This window comes from Podospora pseudoanserina, chromosome 1 (genome assembly GCF_035222485.1).
Source record: "Podospora pseudoanserina strain CBS 124.78 chromosome 1, whole genome shotgun sequence".
NCBI lineage: Eukaryota > Fungi > Ascomycota > Sordariomycetes > Sordariales > Podosporaceae > Podospora > Podospora pseudoanserina.
The window spans coordinates 1,429,458-1,442,396 of NC_085920.1; the positions used below are offsets into that span (position 1 = coordinate 1,429,458).

The 12,939-nt window shown below is 52.7% G+C and overlaps 7 protein-coding genes across 7 annotated transcripts; 5 read left to right on the forward strand and 2 right to left on the reverse strand.

The window, feature by feature from the left end:
* Window positions 1-1,278: 1,278 nt before the first annotated feature.
* Window positions 1,279-1,757, forward strand: QC764_103935 (uncharacterized protein; the record flags this gene model as incomplete). Its single annotated transcript, XM_062941635.1, has 2 exons — window positions 1,279-1,514; window positions 1,682-1,757. The coding sequence occupies 2 exons, from the start codon at window positions 1,279-1,281 to the stop codon at window positions 1,755-1,757; spliced, it is 312 nt and encodes a 103-aa protein (XP_062804513.1).
* Window positions 1,758-2,212: 455 nt separating this feature from the next.
* QC764_103940 (uncharacterized protein) lies at window positions 2,213-3,712 on the forward strand (the record flags this gene model as incomplete). The annotated part of the gene is made up of 1 exon (XM_062941636.1): window positions 2,213-3,712. One exon carries the CDS (start codon window positions 2,213-2,215, stop codon window positions 3,710-3,712), a length of 1,500 nt encoding a protein of 499 aa, XP_062804514.1.
* An 823-nt stretch (window positions 3,713-4,535) lies between these two features.
* QC764_103945 (uncharacterized protein) lies at window positions 4,536-5,634 on the forward strand (the record flags this gene model as incomplete). The annotated part of the gene is made up of 4 exons (XM_062941637.1): window positions 4,536-4,804; window positions 4,882-5,143; window positions 5,227-5,297; window positions 5,367-5,634. The coding sequence occupies 4 exons, from the start codon at window positions 4,536-4,538 to the stop codon at window positions 5,488-5,490; spliced, it is 726 nt and encodes a 241-aa protein (XP_062804515.1). The 3' UTR covers window positions 5,491-5,634.
* Window positions 5,593-8,972, reverse strand: chk1 (Chk1 protein kinase). The gene is made up of 3 exons (XM_062941638.1): window positions 7,949-8,972; window positions 7,636-7,712; window positions 5,593-7,563 (listed from the first exon to the last, which is right to left on the reverse strand). Exons 1-3 carry the CDS (start codon window positions 7,949-7,951, stop codon window positions 5,931-5,933), a joined length of 1,713 nt encoding a protein of 570 aa, XP_062804516.1. The 5' UTR covers window positions 7,952-8,972; the 3' UTR covers window positions 5,593-5,930.
* UBC11 (Ubiquitin-conjugating enzyme E2 11) lies at window positions 7,833-9,491 on the forward strand. The gene is made up of 3 exons (XM_062941639.1): window positions 7,833-8,612; window positions 8,674-9,006; window positions 9,069-9,491. Exons 1-3 carry the CDS (start codon window positions 8,503-8,505, stop codon window positions 9,169-9,171), a joined length of 546 nt encoding a protein of 181 aa, XP_062804517.1. The 5' UTR covers window positions 7,833-8,502; the 3' UTR covers window positions 9,172-9,491.
* RPL31B (60S ribosomal protein L31B) lies at window positions 9,287-10,741 on the reverse strand. Its single transcript, XM_062941640.1, has 4 exons — window positions 10,391-10,741; window positions 10,191-10,281; window positions 10,053-10,127; window positions 9,287-9,901 (listed from the first exon to the last, which is right to left on the reverse strand). Exons 1-4 carry the CDS (start codon window positions 10,681-10,683, stop codon window positions 9,698-9,700), a joined length of 663 nt encoding a protein of 220 aa, XP_062804518.1. The 5' UTR covers window positions 10,684-10,741; the 3' UTR covers window positions 9,287-9,697.
* RAX1 (Bud site selection protein, Revert to axial protein 1) lies at window positions 10,200-12,919 on the forward strand. Its single transcript, XM_062941641.1, has 3 exons — window positions 10,200-11,380; window positions 11,441-12,128; window positions 12,181-12,919. Exons 1-3 carry the CDS (start codon window positions 11,211-11,213, stop codon window positions 12,415-12,417), a joined length of 1,095 nt encoding a protein of 364 aa, XP_062804519.1. The 5' UTR covers window positions 10,200-11,210; the 3' UTR covers window positions 12,418-12,919.
* Window positions 12,920-12,939: the final 20 nt, after the last annotated feature.

Sequence of the window (12,939 nt, forward strand, 5' to 3'; positions counted from 1 at the left end):
ATACCCCCTTCATCACCATGACCTTCCACCTCTTGTCCCTGCCCCAAGAGATCCGGCTCGCGGTCTACCTCCAATACTATTCGTGAGCCCCCTCACCTACCACAACGACGAATGGGCCTACCCGGGGAAACTAGCCTCGAAGCCGCCATCACCATGCATCTACGAGCCCGTAACACCCGATGAGAACGGAAGCGACGACAGGGGGTGGTGGTCAAGACGTCATGGTGGTGGTGGTGGTCGTCGTCGTGACAAGTTGCCATTATAATTATCACCCTACCGACCGCACGAGTATATCCCTACTGCCTTTCTGCAGACTTGTCGACAGGTTTACACCGAGTGCCGGATGATGCCCTTTCGGGAAAACGAATTTGTTTTTGCGAGGTGTCACAGCTCGGGGGTTGGGCCAGGGCAGGAGTTGATGGAGAAGTTGTCGGGAGAGGACACACCAAAGCGGCCCAGTTCGCAAAAGTGCTCATCTGGGCCCCCCGACCTAGGGATTTGAAGATGCCCCCGCAGCTTGAGCTTGGCTCAGAACCTTCTTGGCAGCTGGACAACTTGAGATACTTGCGCATGTTCACATATCAACAGGATCTCCTGGGTGCATCCTTGCCTTCTTTTCGGAGTCTTTGCGAGCGATTGCCTGGGTTTAGAGAGCTGAGGCTGCACATTAACCCTGACGAAGAGGGACCCGTGGGTTCAAACTCGGGTTGGTGGTGGGGAGAGGTGCTGGATGATAGTTTCACTGAAGAGCAGGCGCCGATACAGGCACGGAGATGGATGTGGGTTGATTGTGGACTCAGACAGCTGAATGGGTTGATATATCTTCAGATAGCAGTGGGTATGTATTCCACGCTGTCGGAAGCTGGGAGAAGCAAGTAGGTTACGCTGTTGGAGCAAAGATTGGATGATAAAAGGGAGGAGGCGCAGAAGGTCAAGGTTGCTCATGTCCCCCGTACCATCGGGTCCAGGTGGGTATGATAGAATCAGATATAGTCATCTGTTGTACTCTTAAAATGTCAACACACACTACAGCAGAAAAACCGACAAGGGCTGGCTGGGCTGCTTGGCAATATGACGTATGCCAAGCCGGCACACACGTTCGAAACATTCTCCGCCGCAGATCTCTGGAGCTTGTGCGTGTCCCAGGGCACAGCCTGCAACTTGGCAACAAACAACAACAAGCATAAGAATCGAACTGGCGAAGATGCTATCTTGCTCTGCTGGCCACGCTACTACAGAGGAGAACGGCTCGCTGTTTTAAGAATTGTCTGACCCATCATGAAATCTTTTCAGCTGTCAGCGGCTAGAACCATCATTGGAGGCGTTTCCTCATGTGGCGTTTCCGAAATTGTTGCATGTTCAGCTCCCTGCATCTTCCTGTTTGTTCTCCTGGGACCTGCAGTTCAGATCAAGCTTCACAGGCCGATCCGTTCCCCTCGTCTCCTGGAAGCCCCTGCATGTCCGACGGAGTCTTTTGGGCCGTCCTCTGAGACCTGGGGGAGCTACACCGCCAGGTGAGGTGAGGCAATGGGTCGGTCGTACCTGCCTGCCTCTTCTGTTTTTTTTTTTCAGCGTTCAGTTACTAGGTACTCGGTGAGACACAATACGCCGACTTTGCTGCTTGCCCTCTCACAAGCGGCTTTCGCTTTTATTGTGTTTGCTGAAACTCATGCTGGAATAGGGCAACGCAACGACGCGCGGATCAGCCAAGGGCCTGGAACATCTTTTCCAAGCTCGGTAATCTTGCCAACCCCTGATTCAGCAAGCCTCGAGCCTGGGAACGTCACCAACAACGGCTGCCATGAGACAATGGTCCCTGGAACTAGCGACGAATTAGCGTGACGGTCAATCGGTGCACCGCACCTTGTCATATCAAATCCCCAGGAAACCAAGCGTTACCCACGCCTGACACCGTCACCCGCTCTCCTTCAAAACACACCTTGTCCTCAGAGCTCAGCTTGGAGCTCCCCCCTTCTTTCCTCGTCCTGGGCCTCAACTTCGTACATACACACGCACACAAGCAGCCACCTTCCTGTGGCAGCCTTCTACCATCTGACTTTGTAGATTTTGACAGTCGCTTTGATACGGAATTTGCCACCAGTGTATATCATCACATCACTCATTCAGTTCAATCTTCACTTCACCATCAATACCGCTTGTTTTATTCCCATTTCCAACCTCAGGGCGGCGGCCCAAGCCTCTCATCACCAAGATGTTATCACCGCCCACCGCCAGCCTCCCCAGGCTTTTCCTCCCTCGCCAAACCCTCTTCAAAATCCTCCTCGCCCTCCTCCCCTCCTTCCTCTCGGACCGCCTCTTCCCCGACCATAAACCAACTTACCGCGTCCATCCAACCTCGTACCTCGACGGCCTCCGCGGCATCGCCTCCATCATCGTCTTCTTCTGCCACTACACCGAAAACAACTTTTCGGCCCTGACGCTCTCCCACGGCCTCAACGTCGACCGCCCCTCGTCTTTTATTCAACTCCCCTACTTCCGCATCATCTTCTCCGGCAGACCAATGGTGCACATCTTTTTTGTCATTTCCGGCTTTGCCCTGTCGTACAAGCCCATCAAGGCTCTACACGCCCGAGACCTGGACAAATGCTACACTGCCCTTGCGTCGTCCACGTTCCGTCGAGCGTTCAGGTTGTTTGGACCATGCGTGGTGTCGACGTTTATGGTGCTTTGTCTCCGGCAGACGGGGTATCTGGGTCCGGCGCAGGAGACGCTGATGGAGGAGGTGTGGAAGTGGAAGGGGGCGGTGTTTCACCAGATTACTTGGGGGTGGGACTGGGATAGGGATTTGAAGCCGGCGTATGATATCCACTTGTGGACGATACCGATTGAGTTTGCGCATTCGATGTTGTTGTTTATGGTTGTGCTGATGCTCAGTCGGGTGAAGCTGCATGTGAGGATGGGGAGTGTGTTGGGGTTGATGGGGTACTGTTTGATGTGTGGGAAGTGGGCGGGGTTCGAGTTTTTGGCGGGTTTGTTTTTGGCCGAGGTTTTCGTGCTGAAGCAGGAGGGGAAGAAGCAAAAGGAGTGGGAGGGGGAGAGGGAGGGGACCAAAGAAAGGGGGATGGTGATGGGGCCGGGCACGTTGGTGAAGGGGTTGCAGGTGGTGATGATACTGGTGGGGTTGTTCATTGGGGGTTGGCCGAATAGGAGTGCGGATAAGACGCCGGGGATTAGCTGGTTTCTGGAGAGGACGCCGTTGCCGTTTGCGGAGATGGATCATTTGGCGCCGCAGAAGTTTTGGTTTGGGCTGAGCGCGGTGTGTACGGTGTGGGCGGTGGGGGAGCTGGATTTTCTGAGGAGGTTCTTTGAGGGGGGGCTGGCGCAGTATTGTGGGAGGATCAGTTATGCGATTTATATCATGCATGGACCGGTGATGGATACCATCCAGGCGTCGATTCTGGGGCATGTTGATATCCCTGCGAGGGGGAAGCCGGGGGATGCGAATTTTAAGGAGGCGCTTCCTGCTGCGGGTGTAAAGGGGTTCTTCGGGGTGAAGACGCCAACTCAGATCACGTTGAGCTGGTTCTTTGGGATGTGGATGATTGGGCCGTTTGTGTTTTGGGCGGCGGATGTGTTTTGGAGGGTGGTGGACAACCGGATTGTGGACTGGGGGAAGAGGTTGGAGAACTGGTGTCTGGATGAGGACACTGGGCCTAGCCCGAGGTCCCAGGGGTATTCTGTTGCTGCGTGAAGGCTTTGCAAATGTTTGGGACCAGGGTGAAAATATCATGGGAGGTGGGTGCTTTGATGGGTAATTATTAGCAGGCGGGGCGTTGTTGGGAGGAGTTGGACTGGCTGATGATTATTTTCTCTTATGTTCTTTTCCCGCTCTTTGCTAGATTGGCGGCTTAGTGTTCTATACCCAGACTTCGTTGTTCACAATACAGCTTTGCTTGTTTTATGGATTTGGAGAGAAAGATGGAACAAGAGATGTTTGAGTTTTGGGATGAAAAGTCTCAACTGTTGGTGAATTTCTTCCAAAGCAAAAGAGCGAATTGAGATCCGATATCATGTGACCACGCGATGCTGACCTGCGGTTGGGTGTGGTTGTCGACGCGGGGGAGGGGGGGTGAGTCACGGTTGTGCAGGTTGGTCTTTATTAGTCAGGAAGGAGGTATGACTGCATTGGATATTGCCTGGGGCAGGTCAATGGGGATGATATAAACATGTCTGAGGGGCCTCAGGATGTATTTTTTTTTACTTGAAATCTTTTGTTCTTGGTTCATCGGAATCAATCAATTGATGAGGTTGAGAAAGAACCAATTTAGAAAACTGAATACGACCCCTCACTTTGCTACAGTTCTTTATTCTTTCCTCCTCTCTCTCCGGTCTTCGGGCACGGCACACGCCATCAATTGAAGGATAGCCGTGGGAAACCGCTCTGATCCGAAGGGGCGTTGTGTTATTGGGATTGAGTGGATGAGATCTTGGGGTGTAGATTCAGCTTTTGACTTTTGGGTGTAGTAGGTAATTGGGGAGGTAGGGTGTTTATATGGGATTTGTTTCCTGCTTTCATGTTCTGGTTTATTCCCTGTTTTTGGGTCACTTACACCTTTGTCACAGCCTCACCACACAACCTTCTCACACAACCTTCTCCCAGCAACCCCCCCATCTCAAATACCGCCATTGAACCATCACCCAAACCAATTAACTCACACAATCCTTATACCAACCAGTCAGTCCTCAACTCAACCCAACCCGAAAATGAACGCCTCCTGCCAATGCGGCTCCATCCGCTTCAAAACCCCCTCCCCAAACCCCTAGCCTTGTATATCTGCCACTGGTATTTCCTCTCCAATCCCCTTTTTTTTTTTTTTTTTTTTTTTTCTCTCTCTTGGTTTTCTAACATTAGCAAAACAGCATAGCCTGCCAAAGACAAACCTCCTCCGCCTTTGGCGTTTCGGCCATCTTCCCCCGCTTCTCCCTCCCCGCCAACCTCATCCAACCATCGCCCTCCTCACCAACATCATCCTCGGTCTCGTCATCAGGGAGTCCACCAGCTGGATGTGAAGGGAGCGGGAGTAACCTGCTATCAGTCTACTCACGCGCAACAACCAACGGGCAGACGCTGTACTGCTATTTTTGCAAGAGGTGCGGGACGAGGTTGGTGCATGATAGTCCTGTGAGTTTCCCTTTACCCCCAACAAAAAAACATGATATGGGTTTTACGGTTGCCTGCTACGAACGTGGCTGACAAACAATCAGAACAAAAACGTCGTCAGCGTCAAGGGGGGTTGCCTAGAGGGGTTGGATTGGAAGAGCGCGATTCACATTTGGTATGCCACCTTCCCTCGTAACATTCACAGTCGTAAGGGGCGGTATCTAACGGGAAGATTGCCATCTAGGACAAAATCAGCCATGGTGCCAATCCCAGAAGGCGTGGAATCCCACAAGGAGGACTGCAAGGACCCGGAAGAGTATGGTGTTTGTCAGGAGGAGTTGGATCAGCCGCCGGGGGGGAGTTTGTGAGTGATTTCGTTGACAGCAATAATCGGAAGCTGGAAATATAGGCCAGGAAAAAAGAGGGAATATGAATACACCGCTCGGTTGCAAGGTGAGGTCAAAAAAATTTACCAAAACTAAATGCCACGTCTGTTTAATACAACCCTGCAATGCTTCGTGCTCATGCTATGCTGCAATTATATGCCATGCTCACAGACTAAAAAAAAATGCTGACTTAACAAAACACACTCAGCACCCCGACCCAGCCCTGTCTGTCTCTTATATATCAGCCATCCCAATCCTCCAAGCTACATAAATGATCGTCATCCCACCGTTCATTAAAAAAAGAAGAAAAAGTCATCCCACCCTACCATCCCATCGCCATTTCCTGTAATCCGCAAATCACATCAGCAACAACACAATTCCCAAAACCACCCCAAATTCAAAGGAACAAACACGGTTATCCATTACTGTGAACTCCCCCCATCCCCACTCCAAACCCCCTCCTTGCACAGCAGCGCCACCTTCTTGAAAAACCTCCGCCACTCTAGCGGGTCACCCTTCACCTTGACAAACCTAACCTCGTGCAGTACCACCTCCTGGCCCTCCTCGTCAGACATGCTCGTCATCAGCCTGTACTTGTCTACCAGCACCTCCCCGTGCAGGCTCTGGTTTCTCCCGTCCACCGTCTTCACCTTTAGCGTCGCCACGTGGTCCGACTCCGGGTTGACACTACCACCGATTTGAGCCGGTTGCGGCACGTTGAGCTGGTGAAGCGCGTCGCTGAGCATCTGCACGAGCAGCACCGGCGGCATGTGCGAGAAGAATCTTGTCAGCGAGTATGAGGGGATGATGTCCCTGAACTGGCGGGCGTGCTGGGTCAAGGACAATGGGATGCCTGGGATCTGCGAGAACTGGCTCATGGACGGGTCATCCGACAGAGCGGAGAGGGCGGCCAGGGCCAGGTTTCGGTTGGGATGCCGGCTTGATGGCGGAGGAAGGATGGAAGCAGCATCGCGGGGAGCCAACGGCTGCGTCGAGGAGATGATGGCGTGAGTACCCAGTGTTCGGAGGGTTGGCCGTTCCCAATCGAAGGCTGCATCTGTGATGGGAGTTTCGGGTTGGGTGGCTGGGAGTTTGGTAGTCCACGAGCTGGAGGGCTGGGAATCGAGGTCCATTGCTTCTGGTTGGGAAGCACGCTGGGAGGGGGTTGGCTCTGCGCTGAGATCAATGCGTAGGGCGGCCAGCATTTTGGTGGCCAGAGCCAGAGGATCTGACACCTTGCCGTCGGCGGCGAGGAGGGGGTTGTGACGGGTGTACCATGGGTGCTGGCGAATTTGAGCGAAGCTAAATCGTCTCTGAGGTTCAATGTTCATCATGCCTCGGAGGAGGGATAATGTGTTGGGGGGAATCCTCTGCCATAGCTGATCTGTACTCCGCCCATGCGTCCGTACGTACTCCTGAAACTCCCAACTTCCAGTTGTTGGCTCGTCCCATGGTGTGTTGCCCACCAAAAGCACAAACAAAATGACGCCACAAGACCAGATGTCGACCAGATCCGCCGAGTATTTCTGCTGGTCAGGCGACCTCTTATCTGGCCTGGCACACTGCAGTACCTCAGGGGCGATGTATGGGGGGCTACCGCACATGGTGGCCGTCTGCTTCCGGACTCCCTTGTACTCAAACATGGTCGACATGCCAAAGTCGGCAATCTTGAGGTTGCCTGTGTCTGACAAAAGAATGTTCTCGGGTTTGAGGTCCCGGTGGGCTACCCCCTTGGAGTGCATGAAGCTGACACCAGCGATTAGTTGCAAGAAATACAGATGCGCAATGTCTTCCTGAACGCCGACGTCCGCCTCGATCTTGTCAAAAAGATCACCTCCTTCGGCAAACTCCATGGCGATCCATCTCCAGACGGCATCTTCGCCAGTAGCGAACCACTCGATGATGTTGGGGTGCTGGCCGATGTGAGAGTGCAATGACACCTCCATGGCGATTTGCTTGGCTGATATCCGCCCATGCTTGACAGCGTAACCCTTGTGGATCAGCTTGACAGCAAAGACTGGTGTTGGTGCATCCAGAGGAATCGCCTTTTTGATGCTGGTTGATCAGAGTCAGCTGGTGGGGTCCTACCCTGGTGTAAGTGAGATGGGTGCGGGAAGAAGAACTCACGATGCATATGCGCCCCTTCCTATCGTCTTGGAGATGATGCGGAAGGGCAAATCGTTTGGAAGCGGGTCTAATTGTGACTGTTGCATTTTTGAGAGCTGTTTTTAGTTGATGTGATCCGAAACTGATGTCCAAATTTATGGCGATGGAGGTGTCCCAGGCAGTATCGCGGGGTATCCCTTGAGCCAGAAGTGGTATTATTCAAAACAAAAGGCAGGGACGGGGGTATCAAAGAAAGAGTACAAAGATACAAGGCAGGTGAGGAAGGCTGAGTTCAATAACAAGCCGATAGTAAGCGGAAGTAAGTTGCACTCACCATTTTCTGAGTGCTGTTTGGATGAAATATGACGCGTCTTATAAAGTTCGCGTACCCGTGTAAAGTGTATTTGTATCTTGATGCGCTCAAAGAGTGGAGCGGGCAAAATGTTTTGTCTGGGCACAGCAGCCAAAGGCACGCTCTGATTGGCTATGGCACAAGGGTTGCGCCCGGACCAGGCCGCTCTTGGCCGGCAGTGGTTGCTAGAGAGTCTCCGGCTTGTTACCTAGCGGGCTGGTGGGGGCAGGCAAAGTTGGGTCTTTCTTGTAAACATTCCTCTCGGGCTCTATGACCCTCAGACGCCGCTCCGCCAAAACTCCCGAGGCGCCTTCCATCTCTTTCCTGAAAGCAAACACCAACCTCTTGCACACCATTTGACATCATAAGCCCTCCAATTCCTACGAAGCTGACGCCCCCGCTGTTGCAGGTACGCAATCGACCTCTCTTCCAGACCAGCCTCTTCTGCATCGACCCGCTTGGGTATATTAACCTGGATCCTGTCGCAGCATACGCCGAAGACATTCTTTACTCTTACGCCCGTCTTTGTCGACATCATGTCTTACATGGATGACACCCAGAACTCAGCCCCTGGAAGCCTCCCAGCCAGCAAGGCCGCCACCGGTGCTACTACAAGCAAGAAGGTCAACGAGAATGCGACGAAGAGGTGAGCGTCGCGTGGGCGGTGTGGTGGAAGACTGATCATGGCTGACAACATGGGCCCGAAGACTGCAGAACGAGCTTATGCAAATGATGACCTCACCTGCCCCTGGCATCTCCGCGTTCCCCTCGGCCGACGGCAACCTGCTCTTCTGGCGCGCTACCATTGAAGGTCCCGAAGACACACCATATGCGGGCCTCAACCTCAAGCTCAGCTTCGAGTTCCCTGCCAACTATCCATACACGCCACCCACCGTACTTTTTATCACCCCCATTTACCACCCCAACGTCGACTTCTCCGGCCGCATCTGCCTCGACATTCTCAAGGACAAGTGGACGCCTGCCTACAACACTCAAACGGTGTTGCTGAGCTTGCAGTCTCTCTTGGGCGAACCAAACAAGTAAGACCATGTGTTCTGCCGATATCTGGCAAGGAAATGTTTGAGATTGCTAACAGAAACAGCGCTTCCCCCCTCAACGGCGAGGCTGCCGAACTCTGGGACAAGGACCCAGCTCTTTTTAAGACCAAGGTCATGGACCGTCATAAGGATATTGAGGAGGACTGAATAGACAAACTAATCAATGAGTTTACGACACACGCATCTGCATTTTCTTTTTGCCTGGGGGAACGGAGTCTTAACGGCGTGTTTGCTGTTTGTTGTCAAGGTGGAAATCAACGGCGTACTTGGTTCCTGAAGTTAAGGATTGCATTCCAGGGGGGGGTTGGTACATGGATTTCTCGCATCGGCGCTGCCTGCTTGCAGAGTAACTCCTCAAGTACATCGAGCATTGTTTTTTGCAACGGACATTGTCGTCCACGAGCGTATCACTTTGAGATATACACTCCAGCGTATCACTCTGAACAAAGGTTTCTTTCCCAACGCAAGCTCCAGCTCCAGCTCCTTCACATGTCGTTTGGGTTGGTTTGGTGAATTGGTTTTTTGGTATCGGAGGTGCCGTTTTTACGAACCCATCTATTCGTAATAGGAAGCTAGAAGCCATGCGTAACTCCGTAAAATCCCAATGCCGCCCTGAACCCGAACCACGGCCCGTCCTCAATCCCACTTTTTAATTGTTGCCGACAACCAAAATTTACTCCTCAACAACGACGGTGTGGAGGCCCTTGGGGTTCGTGACGTTGACGGCCTGGACGTAGCTGTAAAGCTTCTCCTTGGCGCCCTCCTCGTCGTTACGTTTCCGGGAGATGCGGACGCGGAGTCTGTAAGGAACGCCCTTGACACCCTGCTCCCAGACCTTCTTGTTCAGCTGGGGGTCGAGGCGGACATCGGTGGTGCCCTGTAACATGACATCTCAAGTCAGCTTTTCTGTCCTATGCCACCACACACACTTATCATCCGGAATCTCGAGCTGGGAAGGGCGAGTGGTTTCGTGTGCCGTGAACGGGAAGTCGTCGGGATAGTGGGAAGGTTTCTGCGGTCGAACGTACCATGGCCTTGTAGGCAAACTCCTTGATCTCCTTGATCGCCTTGGGAGCCCGCTTCTTGAAGGTCACGCCGTGGAGCTATCCATCGAGTCAGCAATTCAATTCTTCCATCGACTATCGCCCTCGTTCGACTTGACATACGCGCTTGTGGAGGTGGATGGTGTACTCGCGAGCCACAACGTCGGCGATGGCCGAACGCTGGGTCTTTCCGGAGGGCTTGGTGGACGACATTCTGGTGGGAAGTGAGTTAGCCGCTGCACAGCGTCTCTGTTGGTTTCTGCAATGGCGAGCAGAAAATAAATCGAGTCGAATCGAGGGGGAAACTGCCAGCAATTACGTACTTCGGAGACGTGGGATCTCTTGCACTCGGAATCGGGTTGAGTGGTGTCGTGAGGTCGCGGGCTTTTGCTGGGTTCAATAAACCTACCTCTGGGGAATTTTGCACCTGGTTTTTCCGCGAATTCTGTCTGGTGCGCCGACCACTGGGCTCAAGGCACTCGCGTAACTGCCCTAAAGTGGAATGGCGCCTGTGCTCTTCCAGCCCCACCTTCACCTTCAGACCGCCAAGGTTCTGGCGGTCGGCAGCCCACTGGCAGACAGCTGCCCAGGTGTCATCTCGGAATGGGCCAATCATGACTCCACAGCCAATCTCAAAAGATGAATTGGCGCTGGAAGCTTGAGTGGAAACTCCTGCTCATCAGACTCTCATGCGTGCAGGGGCAGCCGTGCGCCTTGGAAGCTCTTCATGCCAACTCCTGCGCCCGCCTGTTCCAGGTCTCAACGACATTCCATCATCGCCAGTCTTTGCGCGACCCGAGACTGTTCCCTGGTGCGCTGAGCGCACTTGTCACTCTTTTCGTACGCCCTCAGCAAATTCGTCCTAATTTTCCGCACTACCTCATCGACCGACCCCAGCTACCCCGGCGACACTTGAAAGTTACCACTCTACCCGAGCAACATCCTCAGCGACCCTCTCTGAAAAGTCAATTTACGCGGTCATCTCAAAACCGAGCTCTTCCAACTCTCCAGCGTCAATTCACGAATCACACCCCGAACTAGCGACGCCTTTCCCCAGGACCACGCAAAGCTCCGTTTGTCGCTGCGATCATTCTTTGAATCATTTCCTGTCGACTTTATTAACGGCGAAGTCGACTGGTGAAAATGAACGACCCGATGGCATCAACACCCTCACCGGTGCCCGATTTGAATCGGAACCGACTACCCACCCTCTTCGAGGTCTTGAGTCGACGGACATTGCCCCCTGTCGATTTGTTCTCCTTTTATATTTATATGCGGGACCAGCAGCGCTCTGTCGACTATCTTGATTTCTGGTACATCAACTGGGGAGGGCGTTTGTAGCACGAGTATTGTTTGCTAACAAGGGATCATAGGCTTGATGTCGCCCAGCACATGTCCCTGTGCCGCCACTATGTTCGGGAGCTGCGCCGATCAGTTTTGGTAGGTACCCCAGATTTGGACAAGACATCCAAACGATCTTCGGCCATCTTGGAAGGCCTAGGTGACCTGAACCACTCGGCCGCTGGGCCGTCCATGTACGCGACGGAGAAGGAAAGAGATCAAGATGCTCAGATGTCAATGTTTTTGCGGGAAGATAGGAACCCCCACGATTCACCACACAGCAGCAATGGGAGACGCGCTCGGGCAAGCACCAACCTTAGCAGCACCCCTCGCGAACCTAATACCGACTCAAACTCTCCGGCTCACACAGTTGCCCGGCAAGATATCAGAGCTTCCGCCGAGAAGATCCTCTACACTTTCCTTCTTCCCGGTGCGGAACGCGAGATAACGCTCCCGGGTTCAATTACCCAGGATGTAACGACAGCGATCGAAGAGTTCGGGCGAGATGACCCAGAGGTTTTCGATGTGGCCAAGGACTACGTTTTCCAAGCGATGGAGCGAGATGCGTTCCCCGGCTTTCTTAGAATGAAGGCCCTTGGAAATCTTATCCCACCAACACTGATCATGAGACTCATCTTTGGCTTGGTCTCCATGTTTGGCGGTTTCTGGGCTGCGTTCATTTTGATATTCCTCAATAAGGACCGAATGACTCGCTGTTGGGTATGTATCACTCCTTTCTGCATGTACGGAGCTCAGCGCTAACACCCTTCAGCTCATCCTCCCCTTCACACTAGGCGTGTACTTTCTCGCCTCCTACCAGTACTCACTCGACCCAGTCCTTGCCCTTCTCGGGTTCAGCGAGTACACCCCCTTCAACTTCTCCAGAATACGAGAACCATATGTCCGAAAGCTCCTCGCCCGACGAGCCATCATGGTACTCGCCGTGACATTGCTCGTCGATGCCGCGTTATGTGTGCTGTTCATCCTGGTGCCCGGCAAACGACTCTGAACCCCGAGCGAGAAGAACGTTTCGGGAGCTTGACCAGGCTGGTTTCCATTCTCACTCTCGAAACCAAAGTACACGAAAAAACAGCATAGCGTAGCATCTTCGAAACCACCTTAATCCCACGGCCGCCAAAGCAACTCTTACGAGATATATTCCGTCCTAGGGTAATGGATTTAACGAGGCAGGAGCATTTTCTTTTTTTCTCGTATTTTTCGTATTTTTTCTTCTTTTTACTGGCTTTTCCCTTTTTTTTATGACGAAGTTATGAGGTCCTGTAGCCAAACTAGGAAATACTAGTTTCAAAAATGGGTATTTTCTCCTCGGGAGTGCTTTTTATTTTCTGATTTATGGAGGGGTATGGATGGCCACATCTGTAGTCTCTGTCGCTATTGTTGTTGTTTTTCATTTCATCACATTCATTTCACGTACCAGTTTTTTTTAAAGAGCAAATCATGTAACTTTTTACTACTAGGGCAACAACAAATGGGGGGATGAAAGGTGGGTTGGGGGTGGAATGGAAGGGGG